At 43.0% G+C, this 19,411-nt stretch overlaps 2 protein-coding genes across 7 annotated transcripts in view; both read left to right on the top strand.

Annotated features, from left to right (window-relative positions):
- The first annotated feature begins 144 nt into the window (after positions 1-144).
- Ubox5 (U box domain containing 5) overlaps positions 145-19,411 on the top strand; it is a 40,043-nt gene continuing 20,776 nt past the window's right edge. For 2 of the 3 annotated variants that reach the window (NM_080562.5, NM_001255993.1), the window contains exons 1-2: positions 145-267; positions 1,548-1,694. The gene's annotated coding sequence lies outside the window, so the exon portion shown is untranslated. The remainder of the gene's footprint in view (positions 268-1,547; positions 1,695-19,411) is intronic. The other variant, NM_001255994.1, reaches the window with a different exon arrangement.
- On the top strand, positions 181-16,337 carry Fastkd5 (FAST kinase domains 5). Of its 4 annotated transcripts, none has more exons than NM_001146084.2 (3): positions 181-267; positions 1,548-1,694; positions 13,478-16,337. In NM_001146084.2, exon 3 carries the CDS (start codon positions 13,650-13,652, stop codon positions 15,936-15,938), a length of 2,289 nt encoding a protein of 762 aa, NP_001139556.2. In that variant the 5' UTR covers positions 181-267; positions 1,548-1,694; positions 13,478-13,649; the 3' UTR covers positions 15,939-16,337. The 4 variants fall into 4 exon arrangements, with proteins under 4 accessions (NP_001139556.2, NP_937819.3, NP_001364054.1 ...); NM_198176.3 differs by having other exon boundaries at positions 13,441-16,337; NM_001377125.1 differs by lacking the exon at positions 1,548-1,694.

The following is a 19,411-nucleotide window of genomic DNA, read 5'->3' as shown; positions in this document are numbered from 1 at the left end:
AATTACTTCTGCTCAATTACTTTCAAAGCGACCCATCCAGGATAATATTTTTCCCTCTCCATGTTCTAAGGTCAGAAACTAGAAAATGGTCATGGAAAACTTCGACTACGGTTTTTTGAACCTCAGCGGCTCCGGTACCAACGTAAGCGGAAGGTGAGGGCCGCTGGCCGGAAGTGGGTTGTGGAGCGGTTGATGCAGGAGTCTGTGCATTGACTTACCCGGGGCGGCCCGGGACTGGAGTTAGGGAGCTGCCTTCGCGGGCTTCAGGTGAGTGGGCGGCCGGGGAGGACGAGGTGGCTCGACTTGCTGCCTGCACTCTGGCCTCGCCGGGTCCGGGCCGCGCGCTCCGCCATCCCGGTTCTCCCGGGCCTGCTGCGCTTCCCCGCGGGCTGTCCTCGTGCCGCCCCGGAGCACCTCTCAGCATCACCCTCTAGGGTCACCTTATCACGGCGGACTGCTGTGAGAGTGGGTCCGGACGGCGCTTTTAGCCCCCTGCGAGGTGGAGATCGAGTCTGCGTCTCTCACGGGGCTGTTGTGATAGCAGTCTCCCTGGTCTCTCCGTTCCAGTGTGCACGTGAAGCCCTAGCAAAGTGACTTAGCCTAGGGTCTCGGTCGGCGCCTGCGAGTCGGCGTTTCTGATCAGCTTTTCGCCAGCACTTTGAGCAGCGTTTGATGTAGGGCTTAGGACGGGGTGAGGCAATAGGACAAATATCCTTTCTTCATTTTAAGCAGTTTCTGGTTGTACAAACCCAACTCGGGCCAGGAGTGGTTCTCCCTTCTCTTTCTCCCCCCGGGGATAGGAAGTAATTGCTCCTTTTCTGTTAAGATCTTTTTGCTCTAACTCGGGAACTCTGGACAGGAGCCTTTATAGTCGATAGATTCACGCCTCTTCTCAGAGGCTACATTGCTCACTTGGTGTAGGCATCTGGGCATTGCTTCATCCTGTGACGCTCATATATAGATACTCCAACGTCAGAGGGAACTGGTATTTTGTGCTCATGTTTTCTGCACTTTGCCCACACTGAGGACCCAGAACAGTGCCTTTGTTTTTTGTTTGTTTGTTTGTTTTTTGTTTTTTCGAAACAGGGCTTCTCTGTATATCCCTGGCTGTCCTGGAACTCACTTTGTAGACCAGGCTGGCCTCGAACTCAGAAAATCCGCCTGCCTCTGCCTCCCGAGTGCTGGGATTAAAGGCGTAGAACAGTGCCCGGCTTAGAACATTGCCTTTCTAGAACTAGGTTCTAAGGCTTACTGTCCTCAGTTGCCGAAGGCTAGCCCTAGGGAATTTAGTCCTGCTTGGTAGACCAAAATAAAATCTGAAGACTACTATTTCATACAGCTGAGAGTTGTGCCGGACTGATGTGCCTGTGTGTCTTTCTCATTTATCTATCTATCTATCTATCTATTTATTTATTTATTTATTTATTTATCTATTTGGTCCCCAACGGAGTCTTGGCATTTATCATGTAAATAGGTCAATTTATATTTTTTTATTATATGTGTATGGGTGACTTCCATTTATGCATGTCTGCACCATTTGTATGCAGTGCTGGAGGAGGCCAGAAGAGGGCGTTGGATCTCCTGGGACTTGAATTAAGGTTGATTGTGAGCCACAGTGTGAGCGCTGGAAATCAAACCCCAATCCTCTGGAAGAGCAGCCAGTACTCTTAAACACTGAGCAATCTCTCCAGCCAGTAAGTCATCTTTTCTTTTTCTTTGTTTTTTGTTTTTTTTTTTTTTTCAAGTCAGGGTTTCTCTGTATAGCGCTAGCTGTCCTGGAATTTGTCCTGTAGATAAGACTGGCCTTGAACTCACAGACATCTACCTACCTCTGCCTCCCAAGTGCTGGGATTAAAAACTAGCTCTGTCACCACTCCCACCACCAGGCTTCATAAGACTCCTTTCATATAAAAGAATTCTGGCCAGCCATGGTAGTGCACTCCCCTCCCCCCCTCCCCTCCCCAGTGCCACCACAAGACAAGGTTTCTCACTGTAACCAGCACTGGCTGTCCTGGACTCGAACTCATGAGATCTCACTGCCTCTCCCTCTCGAGTACTGGACTAAAGGCATGCGAGGCCTTGCTTGGCTGGTGGTGCCTTTTTTTTTTTTTTTTTTTAAAGATTTATTTATTTTATGTATATGAGTATATGTGTAGCTGTCCTCAGACACACCAGAAGAGGGCATCGGATCCCACTACAGATGGCTGGGAGTCACCATGTGGTTGCTGGGAATTGAACTCAGGACCTCTGGAAGAGCAGTCAATGCTCTTATCTGCTGAACCATCTCTCCAGTACCATGGTGCACATTTTTAATGGCAGCATTCAGGAGATAAAGGAGGCACTGCTCTGTGAGTTTGAGACCAGACAGGGCTGTGAGTAAGACCCGGTACTCTCCCTACCCCTCTAACAAAGGGAATTCTGGAGTTTCTTACTTTAAAATCTTACAAATTTGGGTGTATGTGACTGGAATTCTCTCGTGACTGTGGGTATTTACATTTCTCTCCACCTGCTTGCATTTTCTAGAGTGGAGGGTGGGCTAGGTGACATGTCTAACCTTAGCACACAGTGCAAGGCCTGCCTCTATGGCTAGTGTTAAGTTCTCCAACCCTGGACAAATGACTAAGTGAAGTGCCTATCTAACCTATCAAAGTGGAAATGGCCGTCACGGTCTCCCAGCATCTCCCAGTACCTGTTACAGAGTTTTCCTGACTGGCAGGCTTCCCCTCCTATCCTAAACTCTCTAGCGCATAGGCTGAGCTTCCCTTCTTCTGCCTTCTCTGATTTCTACATAATCTCAGCCATTTTGGCTACCAGCCCTTTTATCCTTTTGCCTCTTGGTTCCTGCTCTCCTAACTTCTTGGCTTCTGGCTATCCTCTCCACATGGCCCAGTTTAGTTTGTTGACCATGTTCATTCTGGACTCTTCCAGATGCCCTGGCTGTTGTCTCCCTCATACTTACAATAAACTCCTCAATTATACCTAGGAACTGTTGGTCTTCATTGTCTTTTTTTCATTCAGCTATGTAGTTTAAGGTCCTGTCTTAAAAAAAAAAAAAAGAAAAAAGAAAGAAGAAGGAAGGGGACAAAGGAAGAGGTCTGGTTTGTGCTAGATATTATTTTGTTTTGGCTTAGTTCATGGACACTTTTTTTTTTGTTTTGCTTTGTTTTTTGTTTTTTTGGAGACAGGGTTTCTCTGTATAGCTCTGGCTGTCCTGGAACTCACTCTGTAGACCAGGCTGGCCTCAAACTCAGAAATCCGCCTGCCTCTGCCTCCCGAGTGCTGGGATTAAAGGCGTATGCTACCACGCCCGGCTCATGGACACTTATTTTGACCTACACACTTATACACTTAAGCTTACCTGTCCTAGACTACTTTGGTAGGCTCTGCTCCTATGCAGAAACAAAAAGGAAGACCAACCTAGTTAATGTTCTCACTGACAGCGCAGGACCCTTACTGCCAGTTTCTAAGCTTTCACTCTGCCTCCCAAGTGTTGGGACTAAAGATGTCTATTACCATGCCTGACTAGGTTTGGCCTTTGTCTTGTTTTGTTTTCTTTTTGAGGCTGGGTCTCATATATCTTAGCCTGGCTTCAAACTTAATATATAGTTAAGGATGGCCATGAACTCCTGCCTCCGCCTCAAAAATGCTGGGATTACAGGTATTACACAGCTCTCACACATGTATTTTGTAAATTTAATTTTTGTTGAAGTTGTGCCTGTTTGTGATTTAAATAGCTCAATGGTGCTCATAACTCTGTTAGGTTTTTCCATTTCTCCCTCCATTTTTGTTTCCCAAAGCATTTTCAATAATCTGTTCTTTGGCATCTATCGGTTTATTTCTTTTTCTTTGAGGTTTGATTCAGTGTTATATCAACATGATTAAGAGACATTTTAGAGCAGCTGCTTTCGTATAGCACATTTCTATTGGTTGGGCAGACTTGCTTGTCTTCTTCCTGCTTTCAGGAGGTATTGGGGAGTGAACTCAGGGCCTCACGAACAACTACTGAGTCACATCCATGGGCCTTTTTTATTGTTTTTGTTTTTAGATTTATTTATGTGTATGAGTAATTTGCCTAAATGAATGTATATGCATTATGTATTCGCCCGGTGCCTACAGAGGTCAGAAGAGGGGAGGTCAGAAGAGGGCATCGGATCCTTTGGAACTGGAGTTATAGATGGTTGTGAGCTACTTTGAGGGTGCTGGGAGTCGAACCCTGGTCCTCAGAAGGAGCTGCAAGATGCTCTTACAACATTGTTGTTTTGAGGCTGGGACTAAGTTGCCCAGGTAGAATTTTTATCCCATTCCAGCTTCCTGAGTACCTGGGATTACAGGGATGATCTGTCGTCGAATGGCCAGTGTTGTTCACCCCCTTCCCTACCTCTCTTAGGTTTGACTTTGAGACTCATTCCTGTTTCCTTGGCTGTCTTCAGCACCTCCCACCCTCTCCCCATGCCAGTTTTGACTTTGTCTTTTATACATACCTGTATATATTATTCATTCCACTGTGGATGACCAACCAGCTGACCTTCACCATACTACACTACTTTCATACTAGACTCCTGGCCTCCGAAGCTGAAAAATTAACTGTCCCACATCAATATAGTTTGCTCATAGTTTAGTTGGTCATTATTCAAGATTTATTGTATTAAAAAATCATATAATCATCATTGACATAGGAATAGGGAATATTAATGAGGAGGGAATACAATTGTTTCTTTCTGGTGTCACTTTCTGTCTTTGTTTTATTTTGATCTCTGTCTATGTGTATGTGAGTGAGTGTTGTGTGTGAGTGTGCTCTCAAAGGCCAGGGTGTTACCTTCCTGGGAGGTACAGTTACCATTCAGGGCCTTCGGAAAAGCAGGAAATTTACTTAATCATGGAGCCACCTATTCAGTCCCTCTCCATCCCTTTTTTCTTTTTGAAATTGAAAACAAGATCTCAGTATAACCAATATTGTCATCAAACTCATGGCCTTCCTGCGTCAGTCTCTTAGGTGCTAGGATTATAAGCACCACTACACCTGCAGTGTGTGTGTACACCTGGCAATAGTTTTTGTTAATGTTATTATTGCCTTATTTGTCTGTCTGTCCATCCCTAGATTATCCATTAGAAGTTTGTCACTTTTGTTATTTTGGAAAAAGTTTCTCTGTTTAGTTTAGGCTAGCCTTGAACATGTATTGATCTTCCTGCTCCAGTCTCAAAAGTATTGAGGTTAGAGGTATATATAGGTAAGTGCCACCTCAACTAATTTAAAACCAACTCGCCCTCCCTCCTGAGACAGGGTCTTATTACTTAGCACTGGCTAGTCTACAGTTTGCTGTGTTGATTAGTCTGGCTTCAAATTCACATTGATCGACCTGCCTCTATCTCATCAGTGCATTAAAGGCATGTGCTACTATGCCCAACATATAGAAACTTAATTTTTCTTTTTTAAAATTTCCTTTAGGTTTATTTTATTTTACATATATAAATGTTTTGCCTACATACATGTATGTGTACCATGGACATGCCTGGTACCCTTTTTTTTTTTTTTTTGGTTTTTCGAGACAGGGTTTCTCTGTGTAGCCCTGGCTGTCCTGGAACTCACTTTGTAGACCAGGCTAGCCTCGAACTCAGAAATCCGCCTGCCTCTGCCTCCCAAGTGCTGGGATTAAAGGCGTGCGCCACCACGCCCGGCTTATGCCTGGTACCCTTATCCTTCCCCTGGAACTAGAATTGTTAGTCATGTGGGTGCTGGGAAATGAGCTTGGGTCCTCTGTAAGAAAGAGCAAGTGCTCTTAGCCACTGAGCCATCTTCCAGCTCCTAAAACTATTTGTTAATTTTTGTTTTTTAAAGATTTATTTATTTATTTAATGTATGTATGAGTATACTATAGCTGTACAGATGGTTGTGAACCTTCATGTGGTTGTTGGGTATTGAATTTAGAACCTCTGCTTGGTTTGGTCAATCCTACTCGCTCGCTCCTACTCTCTCCAGCCCAAAGATTTATTTAAATAAGTACACTGTAACTATCTTCAGACAAGCCAGAAGAGGGCATCAGATCTCATTAGGTGTGGTTGTGAGCCACCATGTGATTGCTGGGATTTGAACTCAGGACCTTTGGAAGAGCACTGAGCCATCTCTCCAGCCCCTGAATTTTTTTTTTTTTTTTTGAGACTGGGTTATCCTGGAACTTCTACTCTGTAAGCCAGCCTGGCATTGAACTCAAAGATTGCCTCTGTTTCCCAAGTGCTGGGTTTAAAGGTGTGTGGCACCTTTACTCTTTTTTAGATTTATTTCATGTGTCTACATGTTTTGCCTGCATGTATGTCTGTGTACCATTGTTACACAGAGCCAAGAAGAGGACATTAGATCCCCTGAAACTGGAATTACAGATGGAAATGCAAGCTACCATGTAGATGCGGGCGGGCATCAACTTAGGTCTGTATCCCCAGTCCCTCAACCCCTAAAATTCTTTAATTTTTCCATCTCATACATCTGCCAACTTTTAGGTCTTTTGGTTGTGGTACTCTTTGTTTTGATTGTAGAATATCCTGAAGATCCATTCTTTCATATAGATGTCAGTCCTTGAGTCTTCTCTTTAGTCTGTATAAGTAGGGTGAATTGACTGTAGTGATAACTAGAACACTAGAATTCGGGAGGCAGGAGATGCTCTTGAGTTGACCTGGTATTAATACTCTGCTCCTGGCACCTGGAAAGTGTGGAAGAAGTAGCTTCTTCAGCCCTTCTCTCAAGTCTGGACCTGAGCTTCCTGAATTGTGTTGCTGTCTCTCTAGCTACCAGTACTGTGGCCTTTGCAGTCTTTGGAATCAAGCTCCACTCAGCCCAGTGCCTCTGTACCATGTGAAAGATTTCTTTTTTTCCTTGTGAGAAATTTCTTTCTTTCTTTCTTTCTTTCTTTCTTTCTTTCTTTCTTTCTTTCTTTCTTTCTTTCTTTCTTTCTTTCTTTCTTTTGAGACAGGGTTTCTCTGTGTAGCTCTGGCTGTCCTGGAACTCACTTTGTAGACCAGGCTGGCCTCGAACTCAGAAATCCGCCTGTCTCTGCCTCCCAAGTGCTGGGATTAAAGGCGTGGGCCACCACCGCCCCGCATGAGAAATTTCTTAATCTTGTAAAGTCTCTTCCCTCATAACTGATACAGAAATAATAAACCTACCTTACAGAAGGGTTGTTAGAATGAGACTTAAGGCAGGGTGTAGTGGAATTAAAAGCATTTAATTCCAGCACTAAGGAAATAGACAGGTGCATCTCTCCAAGTTTTAGGCCTGTTAGGGCTACAAATGGGACCCTGTCTCAAAAAACTAAAGGGGGATTGGGGTCTATGTTGGTGCATAAATAGTTCATTTAGGACTTTGAGCCTCGAATGGAGACTAACCAGAGGAGAGGAGGGAACAAGAAAGGGTAATGGTGGGGAGATAGACAGATTGTATGTTGTCTCTTGTGTAGAATCTAGACTATACATAACAATCGAGGTGATGCTTGGGTGATAGCTCAGTGAGTTAAGTGCTTGACCCATAAGCTTAAGGGCCCAGTTTGTATCCCCGAAACCTTCACATAAAAACCTGGATATGATGTGTCATGTGCCTGTGTTCCTAGCCCTCCTGGGAGGTGAAGGCAGGAGGATCTCTGGGCTCATTGGCCAGTCTGCCCAGTTGTGACCTTCAGCTTCAGTGACAATCCTGCACAGAGGAGGACACCAGGCTGTCCTCTTGTCTCCATACGTGTATAACACACAGGAGTAAAGCAGAAGAGGGCAAGAGGATAATGGAGGGGGGTGAATATGAGCAGTGTATAAAGATGTGTGTGTACAAACATGGTATAAATAAAACCCTTTGTCTAGGGTCATTGAGGGTGGCATAAAGGCACTTGTCACCAATCCTGGCAACTTTAGTTCAACCCTTTGGACCCACGTGGGGGATGAACAGAACCGAATCCCGTGTGTTGTCTTCTGACCTTCACACGTGTGCTATGGTATATGTATCTCCACACTCAGACACAACACATATACATTAAGTAAATAATTGTAAAAATAATTATTTTTAGAAAATGTAAAAACCTACTGTTCACTAATAAATTTTAATTAGGAAAAGAAAAAGATATTATCTTCCATCTTAGAACTTAATCTGCCTATTTGGCTGTTTTCTTTTGAGGCAGGGTCTTATGTAGCTTCAGCCTTTTATTTATTTTCCGTTTCTGAGTGTTTTGTTTGCATGTATGTCTGCCCATAGTGCCTATAGAGGCCAGAAGAGGGTGTTGGCTCCCAGGACTGGGATTATAGATGGTCATAAGCCACCCTGTGGGTGCTGGGAATTGAACCTCAAATCTTCTGGCAGTGCAGCCAGTGCACTTAAGTGATGAGCCATCTCTCCAGCATAGCTTGCTTTTTTGTTTTTTGGTTTTTTTTTGTTGTTGTTTTGTTTTGTTTTTTTCCGAGACAGGGTTTCTCTGTATAGTTCTGGCTGTCCTGGAACTCACTCTGTAGACCAGGCTGGCCTCAAACTCAGAAATCTGCCTGCCTCTGCCTCCCGAGTGCTGGGATTAAAGGCGTGCGCCACTACAGCCCCGCATAGCTTTCTTTTTTTAAGATAAAGTCTCAGCATCATGTCATAAACCTGAACTATGTGGCTATGTTTGCTTCAACTCAGAGCTTTTGCTTTACCTCCTGAGTGCTGAGTGTGTATCGCCGTAGCCAGCTAGAGAGGTGATTTTCTTTGCTTGCTGCTGTTGCTGCTGCTGCTGCTGCTGCTGCTGCTGCTGCTTCTTCTTCTTCTTCTTCTTCTTCTTCTTCTTCTTCTTCTTCTCCCTCCTCCCTCCCTCCCTCCGTCCTTCTCTCTCTCTCTCTCTCTCTCTCTCTCTCTCTCTTCCTAAGACAAGGTCTCTTTATATAGCTCTGGCTGTCTTAGAATTCTATGTAGACCAGGCCAGCCTTGAACTCGCAGAGATCTACCTGTCTCTACCATCCAAGTGCTGAGATTAAAGGTTTGCACCATCATGTCTGGTTTATAAAGATAATTTTAAAAATGTTTTCTAGACTATTACTTTTATGTGTATGACTGTTTTGCCTGAATGTATGTGTATGTACTGTATACATGCCTAGTGCCCACAGAAGCCAGAAGAGGGCATAGATTCCCTTGAACAAACAAACAAACAAACAAACAAAAAAGCCCTGAAAAACCAAGAAGACAAAAACAAACAAACAAAGCCACCTAAAAATGACTGACTGTGAACTGGAGCACATGCCTACATTAGGGGGTGGGAATCGGAAGATGATGAGCTCAAGACCGGTGTGGATTTTATGAAACTTTGCCTGAAAAAGGCCAATACAGACAAACAGAAATGACGACAGAGGCAGTCTGTTTAACAGTAAACAGAGGGTTTGTTATTTATTGATGCACTCTTTCATATTGATAGTTTTCATCACAACTAACTAGTGGTCTGTAGCATGGGACTGTGAACTTTTTCTATAAAGAGCTAGAGAAGAAACACTGTTTTTCAGGCATGTCATTTCTGAAATAGTTACTCAGTTCTGTTGGGAAAGCCAGCACAGATATTAGATGTTGTCTAGATAAAATGTACTTAAAAAACCTGGTACAGGGCGCAGTTTGGGCCCCAGGATGTAGTTTGTGATCACCTGAACAGTTGAAGCTGGCCAGGTGAAACACCAGGTGTAGCACCAGGCATGGTAGTCACCTTTCATCCCAGCATTAGGGAGGTGGAGGCAGATGGATCTCTATGAGTTCATGCAAAGTTCAGCTTAGTCTACCTAGTGAGTATCAGGGCCACATACTGAGATACTGTCTCAAAAAAAGGATCCCAGTGTATAAAGATTTACTGTGAAATTGGAACATCCGTCCCTATAACCTAGAGAAAGAAGCTTGGTAGGTAAAACAAAGCCTTTTGGTCTGTCATGCAATCATGACTCTTTATGGACTCTGGGAAGAAAAGGTCATACGTGGAGTTAGAAAGACACTTCAGGGGCTAGAGAGATGGCTCAGCGGTTAAGAGCGTTGGATGCTCTTCCAGAGGTCCAGAGTTCAATTCTCACCGACCACATGGTGGCTCACAACCATCTGTAATAGGATCCGATGCCGCCTTCTTGTGTTAAATAAATACATCTTTTTTGTTTTGTTTTGTTTTGTTTTGTTTTGAGACAGGGTTTCTCTGTGTACACTGGAATTCACTCTGTAGACCAGGCTGGCCTCGAACTCAATACATCTTAAAAATAAGAAAAAATAGACCTTTCAGAAGCAGAAGGTCACTCATGGATATTTCGCAGCAACAACCTTCTATGGTCCATTCATTGGCCACTCATATCTCCTTGGGGTTTGCAAGTATGTATGGGGGCGGGGGATGAGGGTGTAGAAGAATGAGCAATGGAAAAAAAAAAGGTCTGGAGAGATGTCTCAGTGCACTTAAGAGCACTTGTTACTTTTACAAAGAACATAGTTCAGTTCCCAGCACCCATGTGAGACTCCAAGAGACTCCAGTTGCAGAGGATCCAACACCTTGACTCCATGGTACCACACACACGTATGGCCTAGACATACAAGTAGGCCAAACACCCATGTAACATAACATGAAAAAGTAAGATTTTTTGCTATTTTGGTTTTTTGGTTTGTTTGTTTTTGAAACAGGGCCTCACTGTGTAGATCAGGCTGGTAGAAATTCAGAGATATGCCTGCCTCTGCTTCCTGAGTACTGGGATCAAAGTCATGTGTCACCACACTTGGTAGGAAAATAAATTTTGTTTTAAAAAGAGGAGGAGGAATATGGGAGAGCCATTTTTATGGGCTGCTCATTATTTTCCATGAGAGGAAATGGAAATTGTACTGCTTCCAGCCAAGTGAGGACGTAGTTAGTTCTGACTCAGTGGCATGGCATCATCAAATTCTGCCTCCTCCAGGGGAGATGTGCCTTGCCCTGGGCTCGTTAGCAGCACAGTCATGTGAGCGGGCGCTGCTTGTCATTGAAGCACGGGGTTGAGTAGGCTTTTTTCTACCTTTGTACGCATCAGCAGTAAACTGACTTGTGAACTTTGCTTCCCACCCACCACCACCATGTACAGCTTTCTGAGTATGCTTCCCAGCTCCTGACTGTCTGCACTAGTGATGCAAGCTCTGTTATTGGCATCTGGAAGCTGGGTGTGGTTGTACCCACCTGTAAAGCCAGCAATTTTTTTTTTCCGAGACAGGGTTTCTCTGTTTAGCCCTGGCTGTCCTGGAACTCACTTTGTAGACCAGGCTGGCCTTGAACTCAGAAATCCACCTGCCTCTGCCTCTCGAGTGCTGGGACTAAAGGCGTACGCCACCATGCCTGGCAATGCCATCATTTTTTAAGTAGATGGAGGCAAGAATATCCTGACTAAGGCCAGCCTAAGCTATATAAAGACTACCCAGGAAACAAAGCAGCCTGAAAAGGACAGGTGGCCTTTCCTAAGAGGGCTTGCAGTTAAAATGACAGGAGTCTGTAAGTTTGCACTGTGAGAACTGGGAAGGTTACTATGGTTATAATTAATTAAAGCTTACACTCAGTTTAAAGCACACTAAGGGTTGGGAGAGATGGCTCAGCCTTCTGAAAGGCTGAGATTATAGTCCTCCATCATGCCAGCATTAAAGTCCTTTTCCCAAAGCAGCGCCTGGATTTTAATTGCTCTTGTGTTTTTATTTTTATATTCTCCAAAATGAAAGTTTTTGTTATTTATATTTGTCGGCCATTTTTAATTTCTGATTCTTCCTACTGTAAAGAGTCATTTCAGAGTTAGATATCTTCTGCTTAGATCTATCATTCACACTTCTACTCTTGCATAATCCTTTCTGAACCTCCCAGATTTTCATTTTGAAACCTAACCTAAGCCAGACATGATGATGTGTATCTTTAATCTTAGCACTTGGGAGACAGAGATAGGAATATCTCTGTGAGTTTGAGGCCAGCCTGATCTACAAAGTGAGTTCTCTATAGAGGCCAGATGAAAGGTGTAGCCCAGATTAAAGGTGTGTTCCTTAAACTCGGAGATTCAATCTTCTGGAATCCATAGCCACTGTGGCTCAAGATCTTCAAACCAAGATCCAGATAAGGATCTCTAAGCCTCCAGATAAGGGTCACTGGTGAGCCTTTCAATTCCGGATTGTAGTTCATTCCAAATATAGTCAAATTGACAACCAGGAATAGCCACTACAATCCACCCCTTGTCAACTTGACACAAATAATATCTCATGTTCACATGAAACAATAACAAGGTTGTGAATACGCCTAACATGATATAACTATCCCTCGTACAATCACAAACGCATTTGTAAATTTACAATGGGGCATTCATATTACTTTATAATCCTCGTTTCTGCAACTGGTTACGTGGCCTTAATTGGTATTTATAACTACCTTCCTCTACTACCCATTCTGTATTTCCTTCACCTTCAGCCAGCACAGTGAGACCCTGTTTCATAGAAAAAAATAAATGGACCTAGATGAATAGAATCACGAAATGCCTGTGTTTTGAGCTAGAGAGACAGCTCAGCAGTTAAGAGTACTAGCTGCTCTTCCAGAGGTCCTGGGTTCAATTCCCAATGCCCATATGGTGGCTCACAGTGGTCTATTACTGTGGTCCCATTGGATCTGATGCCATTTTCTGGTATGCAAAACACTCATATACATTAAATAAACAAACTCACATATACGCAAATATATAAATAAATAGGGGGGAAAAGCCTTAAAATATATATTACCTGCGCTTTCAGAGACCCTGAACTTAGTTTCTAGCACCCAAGTCCTGTGGCTCACAACTGCTTGTAACTCCAGCTCAGGAAATCCAACCCCCTCTCTGACCTCCTCAGACATCAATCACACAGGTGGAACGCACACATAAATGCAGATAGAACATCCGTACACATCAAATAAAAATAAAAAAGGTAAAAAAGCAAATCTTTTATACTATTAGCATGGCAGCTTTTATCAATTGCTTGTATTCTCCAGGGACTATTATGTATTGATAGAAAAAAAATGAGTTGCACTCTTTTAAACCCAGCTTTCTTTTGGAAATCAGTCCTTCCCTACAAGGAAGTGAATTTATATCAAGCAGCAGTCTAGAAATCACCTAATGGTGGAAGGTTTTCATGTTTGCAGTGCACGCAGAGTTTATCCTTCACACTTGATGGCTTGTGCTCTGGGCATTCACTAACATTAAATGCACTCAGAGTTTGTCCTTCACACTTGATGGCTTGTGCTCTGGGCATTCACTAACACTGCACATATTTGCATGGACAGTAGTACAGTCTGCATCTTTCTCTTTTTTTTTTTTTTTTTTTTGTCTTTTGAGACAGGGCTTTATAAGATAGTCTTGGCATAGATCCTGTTGCCTCTACCTTATAAGTACTGGATTTAAAGGGTGTGTGCCACCACACCTGGCTGCACCTAATTCTTACAATGTGTACATTTTTTGTTATAGGTAGAAGCCACTCATTCTTCATCTACCCTTTTTTCAGTATCTGGCACCAATTCTGGCCCCATCATTTGTGGCCCATGGCTCTTGTGGTATGCCGAAGATTTACAGGCAGTTTCTGTGGAACATTTCCCTGTCCACCTCTAATGAAGCCCCGTCAAACAAGAACATGTGATTTTGCTCTGACTGCCAAGAAGATCAGCACAGACTCCAGAATGTCAGCCGCTCTCAAGCTATTAGAACCTTTAAAGTACAAAGCACCTTGTAATCCTGCTTACCGTGCAGCCCAAAGCGTGGCCCATTGGCACATGGGAAACATCACGCCACACGGGGGACAGACGCTCCCTGAATGTAATAGCTCCTGCCATCTTGCCAGAAAAGTGAAGAACGTTGGTGGTACCACCCTTCCTCGGAGAACCTTCACAGCCAGCAGTGCCCACCTGGGTTTGGAGTTCAACAAAGCTTCTACCCTTAATGCCAGCACACTGCATCCAGACTCATCCAGTGCTGGAGGAGGTGAAGAGGATGTAGAGGTCTTTGATTCCTTCGAAGGAACCCGAGTTTTCTTAAAGCTAAGGCCAGAGTACCAGCTTCACAGCTATAACAGAAGTGACACTCACCAACCCATAGCTGCTTCAGAAGTTGAACTAATTTTGCACAAAGTCACATTCTACCAAAATAAACTCCAGCCAGAAGTCATAACTAATTATTTTTATAAGCTCAGCTCTTTGCCAGCAGAACAGAATTCTGTTTTGCTATCCAGTAACAGCTTTGCTTTGCTCTGCCAGCTGAGTGTGAAAAACATACAGCTCTTTAACACCTCCGATCTGATCAGTATTTTGAAAGCCTTTGTTGACTTAAGAATTCCCCCCTCCCTGTCCATGCTAGATGTGTATGAAACCAGATTTTGCCATCAGGTATGGGAGATGACTCTAGATCAGCTTCTCCTAGTAGCTGATCTTTGGCGGAACTTAGGCCGCAGAGTGCCTCGTTTTTTTAAAATTTTTTTTAGTTATCTTAATTTACACTGGAGAGAGCTATCTTTGTCTCAGCTGATTCACTTAATTTATATTATAGGTGAAAATCGTCAAGTACCACAGGACCTGATGCAAAGACTAGAATCACTGATCCTTAAGTATGTAGATTCAGTCAATTTAGAGGAAGTTGGTACAATCTGTTTGGGGTTTTTTAAATCAAGTAGTAGTCTCTCTGAATTTGTCATGCGGAAAATTGGAGATCTAGCTTGTGCTAACATGCAGCATCTGAGTAGCCACACCTTAGTTCATATTCTTAAAATGTTCCGCTTCACTCATGTAGATCATATACATTTTATGAAGCAGTTTGGAGAAATTGCTCCTCAGAGAATTCCTTCCTTGGGGGTTCAGGGTGTTATGCACCTCACACTTGCCTGCTCAGCCTTACGCATCCTGGATGAAAGAGTAATGAACGCAGTAGCTGCCTCTTTGCCTCCGAGGGTAGCACACTGTCGAAGTAAAGATGTTGCCAAAATTCTGTGGTCCTTTGGAACTCTGAATTATAAGCCACCCAACACAGAAGAATTTTATTCCAGTCTCATAAATGAAATCCACAGAAAGATGCCTGAATTCAACCAGTACCCAGAGCACCTTCTCACCTGCCTGATTGGCTTGGCATTTTCTGAATACTTTCCAGTTGAGTTCATAAATGTTGCTCTGAGCCCAGGATTTGTCAAGTTAGCTCAAGAGAGAAGTAAGTTTGAACTCACTAAGGAACTGTTTACTCTTGATGGTACAGTTGCCATTGAATGTCCAGATTACAAGGGCAACCGTCTTAATTCTCACCTTCAACAAGAAACATCTGCAAATCTGTGGAATCTAGCAAGTAAGGATATGAGATCAAAGCCTGAATTCCTAGAAACTCTCTATTTACTTGAGACCATGTTGGGTGGCCCCCAGTACATTAAGCACCATATGATTTTGCCTCATACCCGCTCTTCTGACTTAGAGGTTCAGCTTGATGCTAACATGAAACCAATGCCCTTTAATAGTGAAGCGACACCAACTGAAGATGGAGCTCAATTACGGTTTAAGCAAGTGGGAGTCAGCCTTACAGATGATTTGATGAATCAGTTGCTGAAGGGAAAAGCCAAGAGGTATTTCCAGGGGCAAATTGAGTTAGAGACTGGCCAGCCACCCATGGAGTTAAGAAAGAAGACAACTGTACCCTTGGTGAACTCTGGTTGCAATGGGACAGATAGATTGGGGGATGGGATGGTTGGCTTGTGCCCTCTAGCCCACATGCAGCCCCCATTAGTGAAGCTAGCTATCCAGTTCACAAACAAGAACCAATACTGCTATGGTTCCAGGGCTCTACTTGGATTGCACAATATGAAGAGGAGGCAGCTAGTTCAAATTGGGTACCGTGTGGTAGAATTACCCCACTGGGAATGGCTTCCACTACTAAAAAGAACTCGCTTAGAGAAGCTAGCATACCTCCATGAGAAAGTGTTCACCTCTGCTCTCTGAAGGGCACTCGTGGACATTTATCCTCATAAAAGGAATAGGTGCATACCTTCTACCTGTAAGTTGAGCATCCTTAACCAGAAAATCAAAGTCAAATATTAAAAAACCTGGAACTGAGTACTGACAGATGTCAGATCAAGGATATTCAAGTGGTAGGTAGTCTATGTAGATACCCTGGACTTCAAATCTCAAACACCTCTAGTCTCAAGTATTTGATACCGGGATTCTCAACCTGTCCTCCAAGTAATTATAAAAGCCACAGTGTAGGTGGGTAATAACCGTCTGTTGAGTAGCCATGGGTGCAGTGCCTGTAGCAATTATATATTACGACAGGTTTTGTGTAACCCTGGTTGTACTCTAGTTGTATGTTTTGCTCAGAATAAATAAGCATCTTCAAAATGACATTGATCCACAAAGTCTTACTGCATTTTTTTTTCTGTTTCTGTTAGTCTTAGCCTTGTTACAATTATTTTGAGGAGGTGGTTTTTAAAAAATAACTATTATGTGTGTGCTGGGAACTAAACTTGGGTTTTCTGCGAGAGAAGTAAGCACTCTTAACCACTGAGCTTACCGTCAGCAGCATCATAAAACTAGACCCAGAAGAATATAGCCCAGTGTTGTGGTACAAGCCTTCAATCGCAGCACTCAGGAGGTTAATAGGTGGATCTCTATCAGAAGGAGGCCAGCTTGATCTAGATAGTGAATTCAAGCCTAGTTAGGGCTACATAGTAAAGCCCTGTTCCAAAAAACAATTTTTAAATAAATCAATAAAAAAGCCAAAGTTAATTAATGAATTAAAAACCAAAACAAACAAAACAGCTTTAGACATGGTATAGAATCACTAAGCACCTTTGTTGGAGGGCTGGAGAGACAACTCAGCTTGTATTGCTCTTCCAGAATATCAGTTCAGTTCTCGGTATCCCCGTGGAACTCCCGCTCCAGAGGATCCAGTGCCATCTTCTGGCCTCTGTAGGACCTGCACTCTTTCACACACACTGTTTTAAAGTGCTGGTTGGGTCACTGCTTCCCAAATGTGACAAGAAGCTTAGCTGAAGGAAATGTGTTAAATCTTAGGTTGTGAAGTCCAGTGAGTTTGTGATTTTCCTGATTAGAGTTTGGTTGTGTGAGAGCCAACCACATAAGGAGATTATATGCATGTAATTAACATAAATCATTGGTAAATACTTGGTGCTTGTGAGAATTTATTTTAAAAGGAATTACCTTTCATCATCATTTTGTTCTCTTTAAAGGTCACTTCTGTGGTGGACTTTTTCTGATCATACCAACTCAAACCACTCCTTTGGTTTTTGATCATGATCTGTCAGAACCTGTCATTGTATTTAATTCATCTCTGAATCCATAAAGATTTTAGTTGTGATGTGGATTCTTTAGGATTTTCTGTATATAAGCTCATGTGTCTGTACATAGAGTTCTATGTCTCCCTTCAATTTTGGCTTTCTTTATTTCTCTTACCTAACCAGCTCTGGCAAGAATTCTAAGGTTTGAATCATGGAAGTCAGCGTCCTTGTCTTCTGATTGTATGGGGGACAGACACAGTGGCCTTTTGCCATTGAGTATGGTGTCAGCTGTGGGTCTTCATACACACGTTAGCATTTGACGAGGTTGCTTTTTGTTCCTAGTTCATTGAACACTCAATAACTATTCTGTTGTTACTGTTTTTGAGACAGGGTCTCTCAGTAGCCCTGGTTATCTTGAAATTCTTTATGTAGACCATGTTGGCCTTAGATACAGAGATCTGCTTTCTGCTGTCTCCTGAGTGCTGGAATTTAAAGGCCATCAATCTTATGTCTGAAAAAAAATCAATTCAGTGTTTAGCTGAAGCAGTTTAAGCACTATTTGGTAAGTCTGACAGCCAGTAGATATAAAATAAGATAGTATCTTGGGGTTTAGGGCCACAGAAGAGATCCAAATGAGTTTGTGGTGAGTTAGGGTTCAGTAGTTAGAGATTTGAGTTGGAATTCCAGGAGAAATTGAAAAGCATATGAAAGAAGGCTCTGAAGAGACAAGGTCAGGACCCCATGCAACTTTCAGACAGCGTTACTAAACACGGAGTGCATTATTAATCTTAATTGTCTTAGGGGGAAAACCATTCACTTTTTCTTTTTCTTTCCACTTTCTTTTCCCTAAGAACAAAAGCAAGGCTAAGGACGTGAGTCAGTTATAGTGTGTCTGCCTTACATGTATGAGGTGCTGGGTGTGGTCCACAGCACTACAGATAAAACTGTTCACATGTGTCTTGTGTAGTGCCTCAAACACACTAAGCCTGTGACTTGCCTGCACACAGCATCAAGTTACAGGTGTCTCTTAGACCCACACCTTGTGTTTAATCCTCTTGTCCCAGTGGCCATATATATATAGAAATAGCTAGGAGAGCTATATTTTATTTTAACTAGGTCTGAAAAATGTTGCAAGCCACATTTTTTTCTGGATGGACAGGTAACTCAATTTAGAGATTATAAGTACTAGGTGGTTTTTAAAGGCTAAAGTATCCGATTTCTAAAATTGCTCACTGCATTGGTGTTCCTTCTATTCTTTAAGGTTAAGTGCTTTTCCAGTATTTGACAGGTAGTCCTCACCTCCCTGGTAACCGGTTTGAACCTACTCTTTTAAATATGTGTATCTTCCAGAGTCACTTTCCATTACGTTCTTGTGAAACTCAGAGTCAGATTGTGTAACTCAGCTATGACAACTTCTTTATAGGCCCCAAATGGGTACTCAGATGCTCAGAGTGTCATGGTCACCCTATTCTCTTTCCAAAGTAGCTCTCTGTACCTCCCCGCCTCTACATTTTGAATCTCAACAACAAAATGTCAGCTTGGTTGCTTCAAGCTCTGGGGCATACAGTCAGCTACCTTTTAGAGAAGATAATTCCTTCCATTTTCCCAGGACTTTGTCCACTTCAGTATTCAAAGTCCTATGTTCTGGGAAATCCCTAAATCTTGGGTAGACCAGTAACTGCTAAAGAATTCCTCTTGACTCTTCCCTTCCTAAGGTTGAGGACAGAAGAAAAAAATTTGTCCCTCCCCAGAGTATAGCTGTGGATGCTCAGTCATACCTCCGAGACCCGAGGAGTCCAGTCAGTGTTTAATTACCTACCTCAGCTTTAAACACAAAAAAGGAAAAAATCCCCAACATAACTGTCCACTGTTTAACTTCTGTGTGCTCGCCATAACTTTCCAAACTGCATGTGCATTCCTAGGTGGAGGGGTTTTGTTTCTGTGGTGCTGGGCATGAAACCAAGGCCTGTGGATTTGAGGCAGACGTTCAACACAATCCCTACCTTTTTTGTTTTTGGGTTTTTTGTTTGTTTTTTTTAGGCAGCCTCGCTGTGTAACCCGTTCTGGCCTGAACTCTAAATTGTCCTGCTTCAGTTCCCCAAGTTGTCCTTCAGCCTCCATACATGCTTTGGTGTGTATGCCTGTTTATGTGACTGCCTATAAATATTTTAAAGTTGG

The sequence above is a fragment of the Mus musculus genome, chromosome 2 (assembly GCF_000001635.26).
Source record: "Mus musculus strain C57BL/6J chromosome 2, GRCm38.p6 C57BL/6J".
Classification (NCBI taxonomy): Eukaryota; Metazoa; Chordata; class Mammalia; order Rodentia; family Muridae; genus Mus; species Mus musculus.
Note: the sequence above shows the minus strand (reverse complement) of the source record. Positions and strands in the feature narration are given on the sequence as shown.

What these genes read in the sequence shown, in the direction of transcription:
- Fastkd5 (NM_001377125.1), top strand. Translation starts at nt 13,650, where the DNA reads ATGTCAGCCGCTCTCAAGCTATTAGAACCTTTAAAGTACAAAGCACCT.